This window comes from Miscanthus floridulus, chromosome 12 (genome assembly GCF_019320115.1).
Source record: "Miscanthus floridulus cultivar M001 chromosome 12, ASM1932011v1, whole genome shotgun sequence".
Classification (NCBI taxonomy): Eukaryota; Viridiplantae; Streptophyta; class Magnoliopsida; order Poales; family Poaceae; genus Miscanthus; species Miscanthus floridulus.
The window spans coordinates 48,810,896-48,832,645 of record NC_089591.1 but is presented as its reverse complement, the minus strand read 5'-3'; the positions used below and the strand labels follow the sequence as shown (position 1 = coordinate 48,832,645).

The window sequence follows — 21,750 nt, the reverse complement described above, 5'->3', positions numbered from 1 at the left end:
CAACCAATGTCCTGAGCTGCGTTTCACAAGTCATGTGATTTTCATGCACGTGCGGTCACAGGGGATTAAACTAGAGACCACTAGCCACGAATATTGCTTCCTACCACTGTACCTCAGAGTCACTTATTGATATAGTCCTTTTGTATTACTTTACTGAATATTACAATGCATATTTGAGACTCTAAACGAATTTAAATAAAAAAAGTTTAAACTAGAAAGTTCTATATCTCTTGGAGTACTACAACTTTGGTGTAGGTTGTTTCTCCGTCTGAGGCCATTTGAAAAATTATCGAAAAATATGAACTTTGAATTTTTTTTCATTATTTTTTTTGGCTCTAAATGATTTTAAATAGAAAAGTGGTCAACTATAAAGTTGTTGATCTCTTCGAGTACTATAACTTTGATATAATATTTTTCTTCATCCGACTTGATTTGAAGAGGTTATGGATTTTACTGTGTTGCATCTTGTTTACAGGCAGACCAAATTGCAACCGTCTCAAGAAATCTATTTTAGAGACGGGTAGGATTTTGAGCCATCTCTACAAATAGCCTCAATTTCATTTTTAGAGGCGGTTCGACTTTCGAATAGCCTCTAAAAATAGGAGGTATTTCTACATGTGGTTGGACATTTTAGCTTCCTCTAAAAACCGATTTCTAGTGGCGCAGATCGGCTCAAAAGCATTTTTAGAGTCGGTTCTCAAAAGGGGCATTTTTAGAAATCGTTTATGTATTAGTGAGTTAACAGTTAGCTTGGTCCGTTTACATCCACCCGAGGAGCAGCTAACTATTAACTAGGTGCGTCTAAACATAGCTTGAGTTTGTGCATTGTCGCACTTGAAAAATCTACACGAAATCATAGATCCAGAGCATGTGAGGACATGTGTAGTACACAGAAGATATAAGGGCCGAGGTTCTTCGTTTAAAAGAAAACATGCACTTATAGTAAAAGAAAGAGGACTCAAACCTAGTTACAACTCCCCCCCCCCCCCCCCCCCGTCACTCAGTTACTGAACATGAAATTGATAAACCTCTTTGGAACGCATGATTCTAGAAACACAGGAATAGGAAAAATGTAGGAATAGAATGCCTTGACATCTTGAATCCTGTGGATTGAGAAAACACACGAAATTGCAAGATTAAGGGCTCCTTTGGAACACAGGATTGGAAGAACACATGAATAGAAAAACATAGGAATAGGAAGGATTACATATGCAAAACAGATGATTGTAAAACAAAGGAGAATCACACGAATTAGAGTTTGGATGGTCCATAGGAAAAACACAAGAATGAAAAACATGAGTTTGCAGTAGATGTTACGAATCCTACAAAGTTCTTGTGAAGTAGCACCCAAAGGAAAGTTTCCTGTATTTTTCCTATGGCACAATCCTATGTTCCAAAAGATGCTACAGTAACAAATCCTATAGGATGAAGAATCCTATGAAAATCCTTTGTTCCAAAGGAGCCATTAATGGGCCTGTTTGGAACACGGTTTTTTCAAAGGAAAAGTGAAGGAAAACGAAATGGAGGAAAAGAAGATGGTCATAGCGTTTGGAACAAAGGAAAGGAGCGAATCCTTTCCTCTGGAACACTATAGCAACGATATGATTTCACGGGAAAAAAACATTTGCTCCTGCCTCTGGTTTTTCGATCCTTCGCGGAAGCCCGATGCAGCCGCGCAGTTATCGTCTGCTGGGTGGAGAAGATTCCTGTGTTATAAATTCCTGTATTCCAAACGGCCTAAATTTTCTATTCCTGTGTTTTAAAATTTCGTAGTTTTTCACTTTTTATCATACCTTATTCATGCATTTTTTCCTATTCCTGTGTTTTGGATTCCTTCGTTCCAAACAGGTCCTAAACGTTTGGATGGAGTGCAGGAACAAGAATTCGATTAGCGAGAGTGACCAATTTTTTTCCCATGAGGTTCAACCTCTTGCCCTCTTGGTAAAATTCCTCCAAAATTATTCCTATGAAACAAGCCATTCCATAGGAATTTTATAAGGTTCGTAGGAACCAATTCCTTTGCTCCAGAATTCCTCTATTTTTCCTTTGTTCCAAAGAGGACCTAACAGATATACAGAAAGTTTACCATCCTTTTTGTTTCCCATAACATTTTCCCTTTTCACAATAAATACGCAATGTACAGGCCTGTTTGGAATGGAGTATTTTCATGGGAAAAGTAAAGGAAACAAAAACAGAGGAAAGTTTCCTGAGATTAGCGTTTGGATTAAAGGATTCTCTGGTTCCTTTCCTATGGAACACTGTTGCAGGCTTCTCGTTTCAAAGGAAAACAAAAATCCAATCAGAACTTAGGTTTTCTCTTCCTTCACGAAGTACGAGACAACCACGCTGCTTAGATGTTGGCTAGCTTGAGCACGTCACTGTCCAATCTCTGCTACTTTGAAGCTTGCACTGATAAGTACCTATATTTACCTAACATGTTACAATTCCTATGTTATAAATTCTTGTGTTCCAAACAGCCTAAATTTTCTGTTCCTGTGTTTTGAAATCCCGTAGTTTTTCACTATTCATCGTACCTTATTCCTGTGTTTTTTTTCCTATTCCTGTGTTTTGGATTCCTTCATTCCAAACAGACCCATATTAGCGCAGGGTGCCCATGGTTCATATAGGCATGGGCTATCTTCTGTGCCTCTACTTCCTAAGTGAATACTTTCTACATGAAACACATATATGCGAAATGATCGTAGATCAATTGGTTGGGACATATCCTTGTGGTGGAACCTGTCCACTCGGGTTTAAGTCATTGACTTGGTATGGGTGCTCGTATTTTCTTGGATTTATTTTAGAATTTAACGGCGGTATGCTTTCAGTGGTAGGCGACGTCCCCATCGACAGTGAGGCGCTTATGGTGACTTCATGAATCTCGAGATCTAGAGATCTGCCGGATCAGTCCTTCGGAGGTGCTCTAGGGGCAGGGTTTGCGTACGTGTATTCATAAGGTTGAGTGTGCGTGTGTATTGTGAGTGTCTACGTTGTACTGTGTAATTCTAAAAAATAACATGAAACACATATATGATTTTGAATAGTCCATTCGTTTCATAATATATATCACTTTAATTTTGTTTAAACTGATTTCATTAATCACGTATCCCATGTCTTATCGGTGCATTTATTTGATATTTTAGATGTTTCTATAATTTTATAATTGTAATTAAAACTAGAGAAGTTTGACTTAGAATAAACTAAACCTACATTTTGAAACGGAGGAAGTAGAATTTTTGAAAGTTTGGGCACAAAGGCAGTACATTTTCATTTGGCATGGTTGGCGACACACAACCAACAAACTTGCCAAAAAAGGAAACAGGAAAAGAAATGCTAAGAACACGATAAGAAAAGGGGAGACGAGAGCTTGCTAAAGCTGTTGACCATGGTTAAGCTTGATGATAGCCACATGACGGCCACTACACCAGCTGGAATCCTGTCCTTACTTTTTGATTCTTTAGGCTTCTTTGTCTCCCCTTTTGGGATTGATTTGGTGAACCTTTTTTTTTTCTCATGGACACTTCGCTAATGCATTGCAGAGTTGAGCGAACTAGCTACACATTGTCAGCAACACCAGAAATTAGTTGGGCAGATTTGAAAGATTTCCCAACTGCCCATGCTGTTTTGAGGAAACCTGAATTCTGAAGCAGGGTTAAGCACTTCGCAGGTCGGCATGATGGCATTTGAGCTGATAAGAGCCTAATAACAGATTATCCAGTCCTGTAAACAGCTGGTTGTTGGTTGGATGGATCCAGCACTAAATCATCTCTTCACCGAAAAGCTCAGCTCTGAATTCATCCGATTAAAAGAACCCAACCGCGTGTCACCGTAATTATGATGTGTTGGCACTAAGCAATGGCGACTACGAAACATGATTGACGCCTGGGATTTTTAATATGCAGCCAATCACGTTTTTAATTAACTTGACAAGCTAGCTAATCCGAATTGAGAATTGGGCATCAAAGGCGATGGCAGCATACTGGAGATACCCCAAGTTGCTGCTAGCAAGGGGACAGCATGATCCGGCTACATCCTAAAGCGAGCTACGTAGCTATTCTTTCCCATGACTTGAAAATTTGCTCAATCAGAGAACCAAAAGGCGGCGCCCGCCCGCCTTTGATCGCTTTACAATGGCGCACTGTCCTCTTCTAGTGCACCCCGCGCGAGCTGCTCTGCAACAACTCGCCAGTTGCTTGCCGCCACTGTCCCTCTCCCAGTCCCACTCGATCGCGTGCCGCAGCCGCAGCCGTAGCAGAGCCGCCTGACCAGCAGGGGCGGCGGCGCGAGATCAGCCATGCAGCTTTTCTCTGCCCGGAGCAAGCAGGAGCACAAGGCCGGCGGAGGCGGCAAGTGCCATGTCGTGTCGGGGACGACGCGGCACAGCAAGGGGGGTGGCAAGTGCCGCGCGCTGTGCTGCGGCGCGTCCCGGCTCAGCGTGTCCTCGTCGGCGTCGTGCTCGTCCGCCGACGCGGCGCCGGAGCCGCCGCTTCCCCTGCCGCGGCCGACACAGCCGCGCGGCCTGTCCAGGCTCGCGCACGGGATGGTGCAGGCTCGGCTGCAGTCCATGATCGACGCAGCCACCGAGGCCGGTCGTCGGCCGCCGGCTGCGCGCCGCCCGGATGCTGAGCTCGCCGAGCGGCTTAGCCGCGGCCTCCCGCGGGCGTGGGCCTGCGGCGGCGGCGGCTGCTACGAGAAGGGCGTCCGGGAGCAGGCGGCGGCCACCAGGCGGACGACGTGCGTCGTGCTGCTCGCGGAGGACCGGAGGACGCACGACCCGCGGGAGGAGTTCCGGCGGTCCATCGCGGAGGTGATCGCGGCGAAGCGGATGGCCGAGCCCGCGGAGCTGCGGGCGCTGCTCAACTGCTACGTCTCGGTGAACGCGCGCGAGCACCGCGCCGCCATCCTCCAGGCCTTCCACGAGGTTTGCTCGGCCCTCTTCTCTTGCAAGCAGCTGGGTTGAACTTGAACGAGCAAGTAGGTCGAAGTGCGTGGCTTTGTGATTTGGCTCCCATGCATGCGTGTAAATGTGTAATTAACCAGCCATCTATCCTAAAGCACCAAACGGGGAAGCATGCGTGACTGTATTATTGTAGAGTGTAATAAAGTGTGTTCCTTTCCCCTGTGCTTTGTTCAAAGAATGTTGGTGCAATAGTGAGCACATTGCACAAAGATGATCTGTATGTTTTCAGTAATTTGCTGTGTACATATTGGGCTGTTTTCATCTCAATCGTTCGCTTGGTACTTGATTGCAATGTAGTTAAGATGTTCATGCTCCTTCCGTCCTAAAATACAGAACATTATGACTTTTAAAATACAGAAATATAAAATATTCTATGTTGTGTTGTACTTAGATTTAGCAGAGTTTATTGAAAGTGAAGCTATAATCTGACGAGAAACTTTTTAGTTGGGGTTCAATCCATGAGTAAAAGTGTTATTTGAGTATTTTTTTTAAGTTGTCTTATTTTTTAAATATATTATATTACAAAACAGAGGAAGTAGAAAGAATAGGCTCTACATCATCTTTTTTTCTTCTTCCTCGTAAATGGAATATAGAAATAACCCGCGCACACAACGTTCATACAGATCCTACAATCATGTCAGTCCCGTTATTGTATAGTTGAGCATGCATGTACGGTATCATTTAGTACAATTTAAAAATGAGAATTCCAACTAAATTAACTAACACACCTAGGGTCCAGGGAAACAAGTGGGACTGTCTAAGGACCCACAAATATGCTAGTATGATACCACCTCCGGTCCATTTTATCTGGGGCACACGCATATCAAGGTTTAAACTTTAAAAACTAGTAATTAGGCTAATAATTTTTAACTATTATAATACAAACTTTATATGATTAGATTTATAAGGAATTATACTATCCAATGATTATAAGTTTATAAGCATAAATAATATAATATAATATAAAAGCAAATGAATGGTCAAAGTGTAATTTAGGGGGACTGTGTCATTCTAACTTTCACCAAATAAAATAGGACCGGAGGGAGTATTTTTGGGTTTTGCATAATCCGCCAAAAAATATCATATTTGCATGCATGCAAACTCTAATTTTTTTAGGGATATCCAACCTCTAGTAGGTAGCACATGGACCATGCTCACCGGTTTTTTAGACGAAAGAAGAATTATATTAGATTATAGCTGAGCACATCGTTACAAGCATTCTAGGAATACACTACGTAAATCTAGAAATTGGTCTTTATCTATATTGTGCACACGCTTTGTGTAGCTCCAAATCTAAAATCCAAACCTGTATGATGCTTTGTATGGATAACCTGCACAGACAAACACTCGACAAAATGCCTAATAACAGATGAATGACGACAAACATTCGTGTAGGCGGGGTTAAGAAACTTCTTTCTTGTGTCTTCTTTCTTCTTTTTTCTGCCATCGAAGAATAAAGAAGGCTGATCTGAAACTTATTCTCCCTAGTCCTTCATCGTGGTCAGATTTAACCACAACGAAATGGAGAAGAGGCCGGAAGAAAGTTATTCCATGGCGGTGACATCATCTTCGCCGTGATGTCGCTGTTTGGAAAACTAAGTCTCCATGTTGTCATGCCGAGGAAGTTGCCGACGCCATAGTTGTCGCCCTAATCTTCAACAGAGCTGCCATGGAGAAAATGAATCCATCCTGCCTCCTCGCCGTCACCGGGAAGGAGGTGGAGGAGATAAATCCCCAATACTAAAAAAATTTGGTATGGAGAGACCCTGACCCTAAAGGACTCGATCTACTAGAAAACTTATTAAAAGCGATGGAACCCCACTCCCTTCGGCCTCCGGCGAGGTGTCGGAGGGGGACCACCGGACCAGTGTTGGTGGAGACGGGGGCGGCAGCGGCGGCTGCTCTCGCTAGGTCACGGGATAGGACTTGGCCAACGCGGGTGGACCATGCTCATGGATTGTAGTAGAATGAGAGACCATAATGTTGTTCTTGCCTTAAGGGCATATGGCCCATATACATTCAATGGTGAATACACATGAGGGTATACGTCTTTAAAGGTAAATTCGTGTTCGATGAGACACTTCCTAACTAAATCTCCCACTCCCTCTTTTTTATGTACGTGTGTATTTGTTTTGTTGTAAGTGGAAACATTTGTATCTTTGATCATCAATTTCTTAAGAAATATGTAGGTTCATGACATAAGATTTATGTTTTTCGATTTACTATAAGAAATACTTTCTTAATACATAATCCCTATGTTGTAAAACTATAAAGATTTTTTGAAATGGATGATCTAATATAGTAATGTTTAACTTTGGACAAAGTTAATGTGACATGTAAGAACGAAAGGAGTACAAAATATTAATCCTCCGCCCTGAAATATAACATATATAAGCAATTTTTAGACACAATAAAAAACCTAACAAAAGACCACTTGCCCCTCACTAATTAGGATTGCGGGAGTAGTTCAATTGTTATCTCCTTATTTACTGGTTGTCTGTTTTGGTTGAGACCAAGTTTAAGCACCTAAAATACCTCATATTTTGGTACAAAATTTGAACTCCGAATCCCTTATATTTCAGGATAGATGTGTTTATTTTTGTGAGTTACTCCATGCACTTATGCAGGTTTAGTTTCCTTTCCAAGGACAGCTTTGGCATGGTAAAAATTCAGACACTTTATGCAAACAATCATTTCGAGTTAATTAGTTTACGAGAGGAAATGAAAAGAAGTTTTTTAACAGAATACAAAAATAAGGAAAGAGCTCACAAGAGTTTGGCACGTATCATTTCCATGATATTTATTTGTGTTTATAGGATCTGATCGTAAAGGAATGAAGGACCATATGAATAAACTAATTAATCTGTTCGTCATTGCGATCGACATGCTTTATTCCTTGCTTTTGTACCGGTAGACGCTAGTTGCTGTGCTACGGGCAGTTGCTTTGCGCTCAAGATTGTCGGCCTCGTGAAGCTATCCAAGCAAGGGGTGTGCTTTGCGGCCATCATACAGTAATTAATCCCACAGCTGCGCTGTCATTCACCCCCACCTTCGGTTCAAGCTCATTAACTCAAGTAAACACTGCTTTCCCCGCACGCAAGTCGAGGATGAGCAGTTGAGCACTAGTACTAGATTGCACGCAATACTCAATTTGGACGGGCGAGGTGGATGTCGTTATCCCGCACGATTATCTTCTGCCTGGCCCGAATCGTCCGCCCGTCTGTGTAGATGGGCCGGGATTTTTTTTTTTTTTTTGAATTGCTTGCCTTTCATAAATCAGCCGGCCGAAGCCTCAACCATGATCAAGTCATACACACATGCTGGAGTAACATGCCACACCTCCGAGCAATGTGAACTAGAAACCTGACGAGCTAACAAATGTGCAACCTTATTAGAACTTCTACTAATAAAAGACAAAGAAAACTCTTGAAAGGCAAGGCTAATTTCCTCCATCTTCAGAATAGGATCAATGATGGATCTTTGTGACTCCTTCTTCCACAATTGCACAACCTGGAGACAGTAGGTTTCCAAGGCCACCCGACGTAAACCCATCTATGCAGCAAGCTTCATGCCATCCCTGCACGCCAAGGCCTCCATGGAGCAAACATCAAGACCACGCTCATACCAGATTGCTTGTGCCGAATAGAATGTGCCTTGATCATCTCTGATAATGGACGAGGTTGCTCCTTGCTTGCTTTCTTCAGAGAACGCATCATCCGTATTAATCTTCGATCATCCCACCTCCGGCTTTCTCCATTATCCCTATTGTATGCTGGAGCTGGTTTGTCAAATTGGTGGCTCAGCTGCCATAAATCATAAGCTGTATCTTTGGCCCAGATCACCGCCTGCTGAACCGGCATCGTCAGCTCTCCATGGCGTCGCCGGTTCCTCAGCATCCAAAGCACCCACATTCCAATCATAATCAGAGCACGATCTCGTCTTGGGCAAAGCTGTGACATCAAATCAGCAGCCCACGTCTCAGCATTCAGGCTTGGTAATTTGACCCCTGTTGCCCATCTTGTATATTGCCAGAACTACCTCGCCACTGTACAGTCCAAGAGTACATGCCTGATGGATTCTTCTGGCTCCCCACAGACCTCATAGAAGGCCTCCGGTTATGTGCCTTCTGAATAAAATTTGCTTCGTCGGTAGGAATTCGTGCAAAACACGCCACCAGAACACTTTAACTTTGGGAGGGACCTCCAGCTTCCAAATTTTTTTCCATATAGCATCATCAGAAGAGCTAGGTAAATGGCCAAAGGATTCTTCCCATTTCCTCCTGTATATAATCTTGTATGTCGAGCGGACAGAATAAATCCCAGAACGCTCTAGTTCCCACGCCCAAAAATCACCATCTCCTTGACCCAGCGACTGTCGCAATATAGCTGCTGCATCAATTGGCAACACCAGCGCTCTCACTGCCTCAACATTCCAGGATCCGCTAGTTGTCAGCAGTTTAGAAACCAGATTCAGATGCCCGACAACTCTTGGTGTGATTGGCCTAGCATCAAAGTGGTCTGCTATCCATCGATCACCCCAAATAGCAGTAGAATCTCCATCGACCACCCTTTTGATCAGACCCCGCTGTAGTACGTCTCGGCCTGCTAGGATCGCCCTCCACGTACTGCTCGCGTGCTTTTTCCGGGTAGTCCTCAAGAACTCCGTGTCATGATAATAGCACCCTTTAAGAACTCTAGCACAAAGTGAGTTTGGTCTCGTGATGAGGCGCCAACCTTGCTTTCCAAGCATTGCCAAGTTGAAACTCCTCATGTCCCGAAAACCCATGCCTCCTTTGTGTTTCGGTTGATTAAGACGCTCCCAACTCATCCAATGCATGTGCCGGTTATCAGCAGAGCTACCCCACCAATAATTGGCCACAGCACTTCTCATCTTGTTGCATATATTGAGAGGTAGAAGAAAGCAACTCATAGAATAAGTGGGTATCCGCCTGAGCAATTGATTTAATCAAAACCTCTCTACCTGCACAACTTGCCTCACGTCCGCACCAACTTTCAATTCTACCTTTCACCTGGGATGGCAGGTATTCAAAACAGTCGCTCAACTTTCTTCCTGCCTCCGTGGGTAGTCCCAGATAGCGTTCAGCCAGGGCTTCCTTTTGGATATCAAGCCTCTGACTGACCACTTGCTTCATCTCCGCAGGACAGTTTTTGCTGAAGAATATGGCTGATTTATCCCGATTTACCAACTGTCCGGATCCACGATGATATCTGTCCAGAATCTCTACCAGTCTGTCAGCCCCTCCTTGCGATGCTTCAGAAAATACTATGCAGTCATCCGCAAAGAGCAGGTGCGATATCCAGGGGGAGTGAACTCCAACTCTTATACCCCTTGATATGTACACTGGACCAACAAGCTTTCAGCATACAAGATAAACCCTCAGAGCATAGCAAGAATAGGTATGGGGAAATGGGGTCCCCTTGCCTGATTCCTCTAGATGGTCTGAAGGTATCAGTCAATACGCCATTGATTTTGATAGTCAAACAAACTGTTGTTACACACCTCATAATACGGCTCACAAAATCAGCATGAAAACCAAGTTTTAGCATGATCCTTCTAAGATACTCCCACTCTACACGATCATACGCCTTGGCCATGTCCAATTTCACAGCACACGCTCCAGATTTCCCTTTCTTCCTTTACAGATAATGGATGCACTCATAAGCTATGAGTACATTGTCTGTTATCAAGCGTCCTAGGCACAAAGGCGCTCTGCTCTTCTACAATAATATCATCTAAGAATTCACGCATTCTCATAGCCAGAACCTTTGAGCATAACTTGTACAGAACATTACATAAAGAAATAGGTCTAAATTCTTTCATAACCTGAGGATTTCTTGTCTTGGGAATTAAAATAATGGTAGTAAGGTTAATATCATCCGGCATACCTCCACCATTGAGAAAATCCAACACCTGCTGTTGTGATCTCGTTGCCCATCAAATCCCTAGTGTAACTGGTAAAAGCCAGCTGCTAAATCCATCTGGCCCCGGGGCTTTGCTCGGCTTCATAAGTTGCAAAGCTTGCTCAACCTCCGCAGCCTGAGTAGGGCCGTAGCAGCCGGTCATTCATCTCAGTCGAGACCTTGGGAAGCACGTGATCAAGCACCAAGGTCCGGCAACAACTCTTCCTGGGCCGAGAAGAGCTGGCGGTAGTAGTTAGTAGCGATCTCCTCTATTTCCGCCTGCTCCGTTGCCATCGACCCATCTTCTCTTCGCAGAGCCATAATTTTATTCCTCTTGGCCCGTGCTCGTGACTTGGCTTGAAACATCGCCGTATTGCGATCTCCATCCTTAAGCCAATCAAGACGCGCTCTCTGTCTTTCCATAATTTCTTCTCTTGATAGCATTTCAGACATCCACGCCATAATTTGTCGCTCGTGTCTAGAAGGTCCCGAGCCCAGCGATTGCCCTCGGACTTCCTCCAGCTCACGCCTAAGAGTTGCCAACGCCTTCCGCACCGAGCCAAAGACGTCCTGCTCCCAGGTCTGTAGCGAGGACTGCACACCTTTCAGCTTTGTGTGCATGTCTCCCAATCCAGTAGCTCCTCCATTCGATGACCAAGCATCACGAATAAGAGCCATGTAAGAAGGGTCACGCTGCCACATGTTTTCATAGCGAAAATTTCGCTTTCGTCTTCTCCTGTTCAAGGAGTGTTCCAAGCATTCTACCACCAGTGCACAGTGGTCTGATATTGTCGTTTGAACATGCCAGACCTTAACTTCGCGGAACAAGTCAAGAAAGTCATCATTTGCCAACCCCCGGTCCAACCTAACCTTTATGTTGTGAGCATCATCTTGCCGGTTGTCCCTAGGTGTACGGTAGACCAATGAAGCCTAGGTCCGTGAAGCCACACACTGCTACTGCTTCTCGGAAACCCTCCATCTGCCGTTCACTTCTTCCAGCACCCCCAAATTGCTCGTTGGCATGCAAAGTCTCATTGAAATCCCCTACATAGAGCCATGGCAGTGAGCTGCGACCCTTGAGCATCTTAAGACAATCCCAACTCCTATATCTTAACTCTCTCCTCGCCTCACCATAGAAACCAGTGAAGCGCCACTTTTCCCCGTTTGTCATTGGATCAAGCACCGCCACATCTATATGAAGCTTGTCAAGACTTTGGAGCTTTACACAAACTTCATCTTTCCACAACAGTGCAAGTCCGCCACCTCTTCCATTGGTTCCCACGCCTAAACCATGCGCAAAACCAAGTGATCTTAACAAAACATCCACCCTATCCGAGAAGAAACGAGTCTCAGACAAGAAAACCACCACCGGGCGATGTAGCTCACAAAGGCTACGGAGGTCGCGAACTGCCTCGGGTTGCCCTAAACCCCGGCAGTTCAAGCTTAATATTTTCATTGTGCCCGGCGGGACTGCCACTTGCAGCCGCCGCCGATCGTGCATTTTGTGAAGTTGTGCCTCTCTTCTGCTTCTTCAGCATTTCCACCATACTCTCACCGCTTTTTTCGGAACCTCCATCTAGCTGGTTCAATCTTGAACTCACAAGGCCTACCAGAACAATGGCATTAGAAGCCTCAGCCGGTACATTAAGGTCTGGGGTCTGCAGGTTTTGGCCAGCCCCCTTCGACTTGCGTTTCGGGGTAGCCTGGTATTTGTTTCCTCCATGACCGGCTGGCCTTTCCCTGCAGTTCCCTCTGTATTCCTCTTCTTCAACGGTGACTGAACTTCTCTTTCTTCTAGATTTTCCACTGGTTCTGAAGCTGAGAACCGGGATTCGTCTCCCAGAGACGATCGGTCATCACTAGAACGACAATGATCTTTGGATGGCCTGTACGTCGAGGAGCCGCTACCAAAGGACTCAGCTGCAGCTCCCGCTGAAGGACTGTACTCTTCTCCTACGTTCCTCCGGTGCTCTCAGAGGGACATCATAAGGTAGTTTGCCGAACTCATTACGTGGTGCCGGGTGTGGGCAATCGATCTCTGAGTGACCCATTAGACCACATGAGAAGCAGTAATAAGGAAGACGTTCATACTGCGCCTCAAACCACTTTGGCTCCTCCGTCTTGCTCATTCTCAGGAGCACACCCCGACGAAGGGGCTTGTCTAACTCAATAGCAACACGAGCCCGCAGGAAGGCCCCGCTCGCCTTCCCATCTCCATCGACGTCCATTTTCACAACATGGCCGATCAGGCTCATGGCCCGTGTTCCCCGCTGCTGGTTCATCCAACCTAGCGGGAGCTTGAGGATGCACACCCAAATCTCCATGCGATCAAAGATGATTTCATCAGCACTAAGTCTTTCATCATAAGGCTTGAGAACTACCGCATGCCTTCCTACCATCCACGGGGTCCCCGCAAGGATCCTCTCCATATCGGCCTTTGAACCAACCTCAGCGACGAACATGTTGTCCGCCTTCTCTCCTATAGCTCGGATCTTCAGGCCAAAAGGATTGCCCCTAGGCTGGCTTCATCGCCGCCCGGATCGTATTGATGTGTACTGCCATGGGTGAGAGAACCTTCCCCACCACTGCCCACTCCGTCGGAGGGAGATCATCAATCTCCTCATCATCACTGAAATCTACTACCGCTCCTTCTTCCTCTGTTAGATTAAGGCGCTTTAGAAGATCAGAAACACTCGGACTAGGGTTTCCATCCCCGCCGAAAGGAGCCTTCCCGGTCCCCTTACTTCCACCCCCGTCCGACGCCATCAAGGCACTAGGATCAGAGAGGAAAAAACAGTAGCGATCAGTACGCCAGCGAGTACCGACGCGATCGCAAAGCCCAGCGAAGCCCTAAGCGGCGCTTACTACGGAACTATGTGGTCGGCGGCACCAGGACGGCTAACCGACGATTTGCGGAGGCCGGCAACGACCAGCGATCGTTGGCGGGGCGTGGACACCAGCAATCGAAGGGAACACCGGTGGAGTAGTCCAGATCGTCGAGGAGACGGTCTAGAACGGGGCTGGGCGAGAGTTCGCTCTCAGAATCGCCAAAGGAGGGGACCGGGAATTACGGATCTCCATTCCCATATTCCCTCCAAATTTCCAATAGGTAACGCTGGCAAGTGGACGTCCGTATGTCCGGCGTTCGTGGGCCACGACGTTGCCCAACTACCATCCTTCTATCCGTTTGGGAGTTTCTCATAAAAAATCATCTCATCCAGTTGCACGTACCTATCCGCTCGTCCACTCACTCTTATCCGCTAGCGCTCGGCCGCTGGCCCTACCGAGCGCGGTGCACGGCCGTGCTCAGAGTCGCGACGCTCGGCCGCCGGCCTGGCCAGGCGCGCCGTGCGGCTACCCTCTCCTAGTCGTGCGACCGCTGTCTCCCCGCCGCCGTCGGGCTGTTGCCTCTAGTGAACTCTAACACGCCGACGAGCCTCCATTCTCCCGAGCAGCAAGGAGATTTTGCGTTCAAAGCGCATGTTGCAAGCGTATGTTTTAAGTATTTTAGATGTTTCATAGGTATGTTGCAATTGTTTCATACGGATGTTGCAAAAGTAGACCGGGATCATGCAATGGTTGTACACGTATGTTGCAAAAGTCTGTTCCTAATGTTTTATCTGTTTCTCAGACGTATGTTGCAAGTGTGTTTATCTGGATATTGCATATGTTTCATACATATGTAATATGTTGTATATGCTTCATCTGGATATTGTGTATGTTTGCAACGTTTTTCAATTATTTTTAGATATTTTTGCAAGTATTCAGACTCATGTTTCAAGTGTTTCGTCTGTCTTGTTTTGTATATTGCAAGTGTTGTATCTGTATGTTTCAAAAATAGATCGGGTGTTATGTATGAGATGCGCGGAGGAAGTGGGAGGGGGCACGAGCTGTCCCCGCATGGGCGATGTATAGACGGTGCGGGCTCCTATGTGGGCGTGCGAAACACAGACGCGAGCAGACGATGTCCGGATAGCGTGTGCCCTGCGTGGACGCAGGAAGCGGGGGGCACAGAAACAGACTGCAGCCCTGTGCATCCGTCCGAATGTCCGGGCCTTAGCATTGCCCCGCGTGGACGCACGAAATGGGGCACTGCAGCTGCGGACGTCCGTCCGATTGTCAGGGCACTAACAGTGCCGAATTTCCAATCCATCCGAGTTTTTACATATGTTTTAGCTTTGTATCACGGGGTGCCTTTTGTCGATACAACTGTTTATTCAGCATTCCATACCACTACGCGGAGAGTTCTAGTCGTCGATCGGCCGCTCTAGCAGACGCCCTTGGTCTTCCCGCCGGCGAGCGACACGCTGCGGTGCACCGGCATGACGGCCTGTCGGCCTCCCTCTTGTCGACCCTGGCGGACGCCTCCTCGCCAGAGCCCCTGGCGGGAGGTCCCAGCTCGATGGTGACCCGCATCCTGGGCACGGGCCCGCCCTTGGCCGCGTCGTCGAGCGCCTCCAGCGCCATCCGCACGTGGGACAGGAACCGCTCGGCCAGCGGCCGGCCGAAGTCCTCCCGGACCACGACGCGGAGCACGGCCATGTGCTCCAGGTTCGCCGGCATCGTGTACGCGGGGACGATCCACCTGAACCGGCGCAGCTCCGACGACAGCTTGAACGCCAGCGAGGTCTCGTCCTTGCTCTTGAACGTGAAGGCCACCAGCGGCACGCCCTGCTCCTTGGAGATGATGGTGAAGCGGCCCATGCGCTCCAGCCCCTCCCGCAGCGTCTGAGCGCTCTCCATGCAGTTCTCCATCACGTTGCGGTACCCCTGCAGTAACAGAGTAGCTAATTTTTCCGGGAATCGATTCGTAAAACCATGGTGCAAAGCATGAAAGTGGTGCGTACCTCGAAGCCTAATCGAAGAAGCTGGTAGTATTGCGCGATGATTTGACTAGACCCTGCGCATAGAGTTAACATGTCAGAGGTCAGCATATTATCGTGTTAGTGACAGGGCAGTGTCAGACTGGCAGGCATGAGCATGATCTCCATGGCCGTGCCTTTGGAGAAGTTGAGTGTGAAGGTGGGCTGGTCGGCGCCGAGGTAGTTGATGTGGAAGATGAGGTCCTCGGGCAGGTCCTCCTTGTTGCGCCAGATCACCCAGCCGATGCCGGCGTAGACGAGGCCGTACTTGTGGCCGCTGACGTTGATGCTCTTCACCAGCGGCAGCCGGAAGTCCCACTCCAGGTCCGGGTACAGGAACGGCGCGATGAAACCACCGCTCGCCGTGTCCACGTGGATCGGGGTGTCCTACCTGCGTGCCAGCATGCATCACATCACGCAGCCAGATCAGTCCACGGTTGCTCACTTGCTCTGACTCCTCTGAGGAGGAATTTATGACATGCGTCGCATGCGAAGCTACTGACCCTGTCCGCTTGTTGTTCACCCTGTTCGTCGGTTGATTTCAGTTTATTCAACTAGTTAATAGTGTTTTTTTTCATAACAAACCAGCACCAGCACCAGCCAGCCCAAACCAGCCCAGAAACCAAACAGCGAACACGCTGGTTGGCGGCGAGGAGGTCGTTGAGGCGCTTGACGTCCTCGAACTCGCCAGTGAGCGTGGAGCCGAGGATGGCGGCGACGCAGATGGTGTTCTCATCGACCATCCGCACGGCCTCGTCTGGGTCCATGACGTAGCAGCCTTCCCGCAGCTTCACCTCCTTGAGCTGCACCTCGAAGTAGCGCGCGAACTTCTCCCAGCACACCTGCACGTTGGCGCCTGTCACGATGTTGGGCCTGTCGCAGGGCTTCCCCGCCGCCTCCCGCCGGTTCTGCCACCGCCGCTTGAAGGCCAGCCCCGCGAGCATGATCGCCTCCGAGGACCCCACCGTGCCCACCCCGACGGCCTTCTCGCTTGCGCCCACCGGCGCGTGGAACAGCCGCGCGATGATGTTCACGCACCGGTTCTGCAGCTCCGTGGTGTCTGGGTACTCGTCCATGTCGGCGTAGTTCTTGTTGATGCCCTCCAGGATGAGCTTGTCGCACTCGGGCTCCATCCACGTGGTGACGAACGACGCCAGGTTCAGCCGCGGGCTGCTGTCCAGCAGCAGCTCGTCGTGGATGATCTGGTACGCCGCGTCCTTGGCGATGGACTTCTCCCCCAGCTCATACCTTGGAAGCGGGTCCTGCACGTATCTCGAGGCGAATACGACGGCGGCTGCGTCGTCGAGGTCGTGAACGTGTGTCAGAACCATGTCTCAGCCAGCGCGTTCCTTCCTTGCTCTTCTTATTTTTCTCCTTGCAAGAGGAACAGGAGATATTGCTCTTCTGTTCTCTTCGTGCTACGGTCTACGAACAAGACTATATAGACTGCGAGAGGTCGGAAAGCTTGCGCGTGTTTTGTGCGTTGCTTGCCCATGTCCTATGCTATTGCTGCGGGGCGACTCTGCTTCGCTTCCACGTCTTGCCCTTGCTTGCTTGCCTGCTGCCGCTTTACTTGCTGGCCTCACTTGCTTCCGGGAGCTGCTTAATTGTTCGAATGGTATTGCGCCAGATCCCCGAGAGAATCTACATATGCCCGGTGCATCATGCATAAGATGGCTTTCCACCTAGCTTTCGCTTTCTAGGAAATCATAAAAGATGACTTGATCGCACTGAAACTTTACTTCTCCATGGTTTAACCATCCGGTGGACTACCATGATGTTACCAAAAAGCAGAGATGCAAAATAAAGAGAACAAGGAAATGGGAGCAATGGCATAACGATCAGAAACAACATGCATGATTTAGTAGTAGGAGGTACTGGTTGGTTTCTCTCAGCCGAACTTTGGAGTTAGAGGGTTTTTTTTTAGAAAAAAAATCTTATTGAACCGTTAGGTGAGCCTCCCAATTGATAGGGACAGAGTTAGACCAAATTTGAAGGGGGTGTGTTTGTCTCATGGTTGCACAAAATTTTGCTATATAGGTGCATGTATAATGAAAATGTGATAATAATTGTTGTTTCTCAATTTTGGTGTGGGTGTGCCTGCACCCCCTAGTCTCTATCTAGATCCGCCCCTGCAACTATATTAAGAAAAAAAACCCATATATACTACAAATAAGGCCTAAGCATACACCCACAAATACTTAGCACCCCCCTAGAGAAAAAATAAAGATGATAACTAGGAAATTAGAGAAGCAACCAAATGAGTCAAAATAACAAGACGAAGGTGAGCTCATGATTAGAGACATTCCAATTCTGTGGCACCGATAGAGCACCAAAGATCAACATCTTCTCTAATTCATTGGATAAGAAGTGGGACACTAGGGCTCCTACACACTCATTGCGATGTTTCCAGATGAACTATATATGCTGCCAGCATGACAACGAATGGAAACCCCTGCTGTGCCATTAGGCTCAATCAAGAGTGATGCATTAGACCACACAATTTGAAAATAGACGGTGTCGACCCACCAACACTGACCGCAATAGGCCAACAAATCGAAGTATCTATAACATCCAAATTTGTTTGTCGAAGACACAGTATATCAAAAATAAGTGTAATGATTTCCTCCACCTTATCATATAGAGGACATTTGTGGGATGAGGGTGAGGTAGGCATTGTTGCGTAAGGCGATCAGCAATCCAACAATGTTATGGCAGGCCATACAAATGAAATACTTCACTCTAGGAGGCACCCAAGATTTCCAAAGTCTTTATTACTTAGGCTTGAACTTGGTGCTGCCCTCAAAGGAAGCCCTGTAAGCTAATCTAGAAGAGAAAGTACCTAATATAGCACCAATACAAATGTGTCTGTCCTCAACATCGGTATGGGTGTTTTAGTTGGTTTATTCAATTGTCACAGTTTGTATTTGCCATGCACATTGCTAGGGCCATAACTTGCTATAAGTGGTTATAGCAGGCCAACCAAATGAAACACTATACTATAGGAGGCGCCAAGGTTTAAGTCTTTGCTAATATACTTGAACTTGGTGCTACCCTAAAAAAAAGCCCCGTAGGTTGATCTAGAAGATAAGGTACATGCATCAGTAGTACAAATGTTTCTGTCGTCAACGAGTCAACGTCTAGGTAGTGTTGTTCTAGTCGGTTTATTCCGTCATGAAACGGTCTCGATTTCCACAAAGAGAAATCCACATATTCGAAGTATAACATGATAGTCCCAGGTGATCATCCCATTACATTATCAAATAACAGTCGATATCACAGTCATACATTGAATACCTGTCTTAAAGAGAGTACAAATAGCAAGGTTTACTCATTATTGCATCGCCACTTGGTGGAATCACTCAGAGCATGCAGCAACTGGAACAACATCAAGTAGAACGGCGGTGGGCGTCGACTCCATCTTCGCGAACCAAACTTGAGCGCGGAAACAAGACCTCTAATCCACCCAACCATCTCCCTGGTAGTCGTACTCAGACTCAAAACTTGCCAAACAATTATAAGTACGATTTGTACTGGCCACTGGCTCCCACCCTATGCTTTGCGTTTGTTTTGTGGTAGTGGAATATAAGGATAGAGCAAAAGACCTATTTGTGGCTGTAGTTTTCCCTATGCGAGTATATCAAGTTTTAATAATAATTCATCAAGTTTTAACCCATCTCATTCACACGTTCTCCCATCCCATCACACACATCTCACCACTCTCACACTCACTAGGTGACAAGGACGACTCCCTCTCGTGCGTTGCCCCATCGGCCAAAGTCGAAATCCAACACATGAACCCAGGGGGAGAGAAGAAAGGACTCCACTCACTAATCAAGGGAAGCATAGGTTATAGGAATGTCCATATTCATGGACACGGCTATACGTATAGATCGATCAACTCTGCAGAGCATGTACACCTAGAACCACAAGTTCACCATCATCATTAGGGGTGGCATCCTACGCTTCGGCAACCTTGGCGGCGTTCTGGTGGCTCTGGTGCTGCTTCTTCCTCCTCCCTTCTCCTCCCTTCTCCCTTCTCCTGCTTGGCATGGTGTGGTTCGTGGGTTGCCACAGAGTGGCGGTGGGGGTATGGGAGTGGAGCCAGGGCACCGGCTCGGGGCATTTATAGCCCGAGCTCGGCCATGGCTGGTGACGGATGGTGGAGGCATGCTCGAGGACACGTGTAGGGTGATCAAGCCCCCTAGGCTAGGGTTCGGGGCTCGGCGGGGTGGTTGCGTGGCACTGGCGCTCCCAAATCGAATCTCCAGCAGTCAAAAGGTGGACAGGGCGGCATCAGCAGTGCGGGGCCACGGTGGCGATGTCAGCAGCGGCGTGGCGTGGGTAGGGGCTGGTGCGTACGTCGTGGATCATGGACATGGCGTCCATCCGTGCATCGGCGCCCAACAGCTCAAGGGCGAGCGACTATGATGCGAGGGCGCGACCTCGGATGCCCGCACTAGCTAGGTGCTTTGCTTCGGCGGTGGGAAAAGCAGAGGAAGGGGAGAGCGAGGGGGATGACAAGGGGGTCCCACGGGGCCTGCCTGTCGGTCACCCGATGAGAGGGGAAGCAGGGGCGCGGGTGAGCGGGAACTGGGCCACGGCCTTGCTGGGTCGGCTGGCGGTGCGCACGTGGGAGCGAGCGCGGGTATGGAGCTGGGCCACATCAGCTAGGCCGTCAACGACCTTTCTATTTCTTTCCCCTTTTCTGATTCCTTTTCTATTTCATATTTCCATTCTATGCTATACCTTGGGCTCCTATGCATGTATATATATGTTGTCAAGCATGTACACATCCTTATGGGCTCCACTAGGGGTCAACTAGGGTATTAGGGTCAAAGCCAAGGGTTGGCAACACACACACAACAAGTTATTTATAAAAGTTAAGTTGATTTTATTTCATCACATAAAATCATGAAGAAGCAACTCACAAGTTATTTAATATGCAAATGCACAACCATACTAACTTGTGATCTACTTGTGCAACTACGGGGGTGATTTTCTAGTATGCACACTCATCAAGCATGGGTTTTGTTAGAATTTTTTTTAAGTTCAGATTTTTGGTTCTAGGAAAAACCCAGGTTGTTACAAGTCATCACAGTATGTGATGCTTATGTCTAGATGTCGGTGTTTCGAGTAAACACCAACGAGTAAATTTGTATTATTGCGTGTCTGGCTCAGATGGTGTGCTAAGAAGACACAAGGTTTATACTGGTTCGGTCAGAATGTCCCTACGTCCAGTTCATAGCTGCTGCTCGTGTTACTAGCACTGAAAGTTCGTAGTAGGGGTTACAAACGGGCGAGAGAGAGACAGGTCCCAAGTCTCTGGTGGTGTGTGTTGTGATGAGTTCGAGCTCGGACGTGTTCGGATGTTGCTCCATGGTCCGATCTGATGTGCGATGGGTCGCTTGTTCGATGCCCCTCTAAGGGACGCCCTGCTTTTTCTTTTATAGACGAAGGGAAAGCACGGGTTACAATGGGAGAAAAGAGAAGAAAGAGAGGGAGAGGAAGTCCTTCAGGATCGCCGGGCCTTTTCTTTCCTTCGTGTGGGCCCCACTGACATGGCCAGTGGTGACAGCGATAGCCCCCACGCCGGGCGCCTGTCCGCTTGATGATGCCATGCCCTAGCGTTGTCAGTGGGTTGTGACGTCCCATCCTGCCTCGGCGGGCGGCGCGGCGACCTAGCGTGCTGATCGGCGGCCGTACAGGGAGTAGGCAGCACAGTGACCACACGTTCGTCGCTGTGGGCGATGTGAGTCCCCTGGAATGACATATCACGGGGACGTGTCATGTTGAGACATGACCGCTCCCTGCACGATACCAGAAGTTTGACCTTGGGTTGTACTTTCTGGCCCGTAGTGGTTGGCGACGGTGTGGACTCCCGTTGGGAGCCGTGCCTGAGGGATCGGGCGAGATGGAGCCAGCCCTCAGACATCGGGCGAGGCGGAGACAACCCTCAGACATCGGGCGTGGCGGAGCCCACCCTCAGATGTCGGGCAAGGCAGAG

General features: G+C 47.8%; 1 protein-coding gene and 1 pseudogene across 1 annotated transcript; one reads left to right on the top strand and one right to left on the bottom strand.

Annotated features, from left to right (window-relative positions):
- Window positions 1–4,165: 4,165 nt before the first annotated feature.
- Window positions 4,166–5,183, top strand: LOC136495303 (probable transcription repressor OFP9). The gene has a single exon (XM_066491263.1). The coding sequence runs from the start codon at window positions 4,295–4,297 to the stop codon at window positions 4,958–4,960; it is 666 nt and encodes a 221-aa protein (XP_066347360.1). The 5' UTR covers window positions 4,166–4,294; the 3' UTR covers window positions 4,961–5,183.
- A 9,841-nt stretch (window positions 5,184–15,024) lies between these two features.
- On the bottom strand, window positions 15,025–17,130 carry LOC136497051 (glutamate decarboxylase 2-like; annotated as a pseudogene).
- Window positions 17,131–21,750: the final 4,620 nt, after the last annotated feature.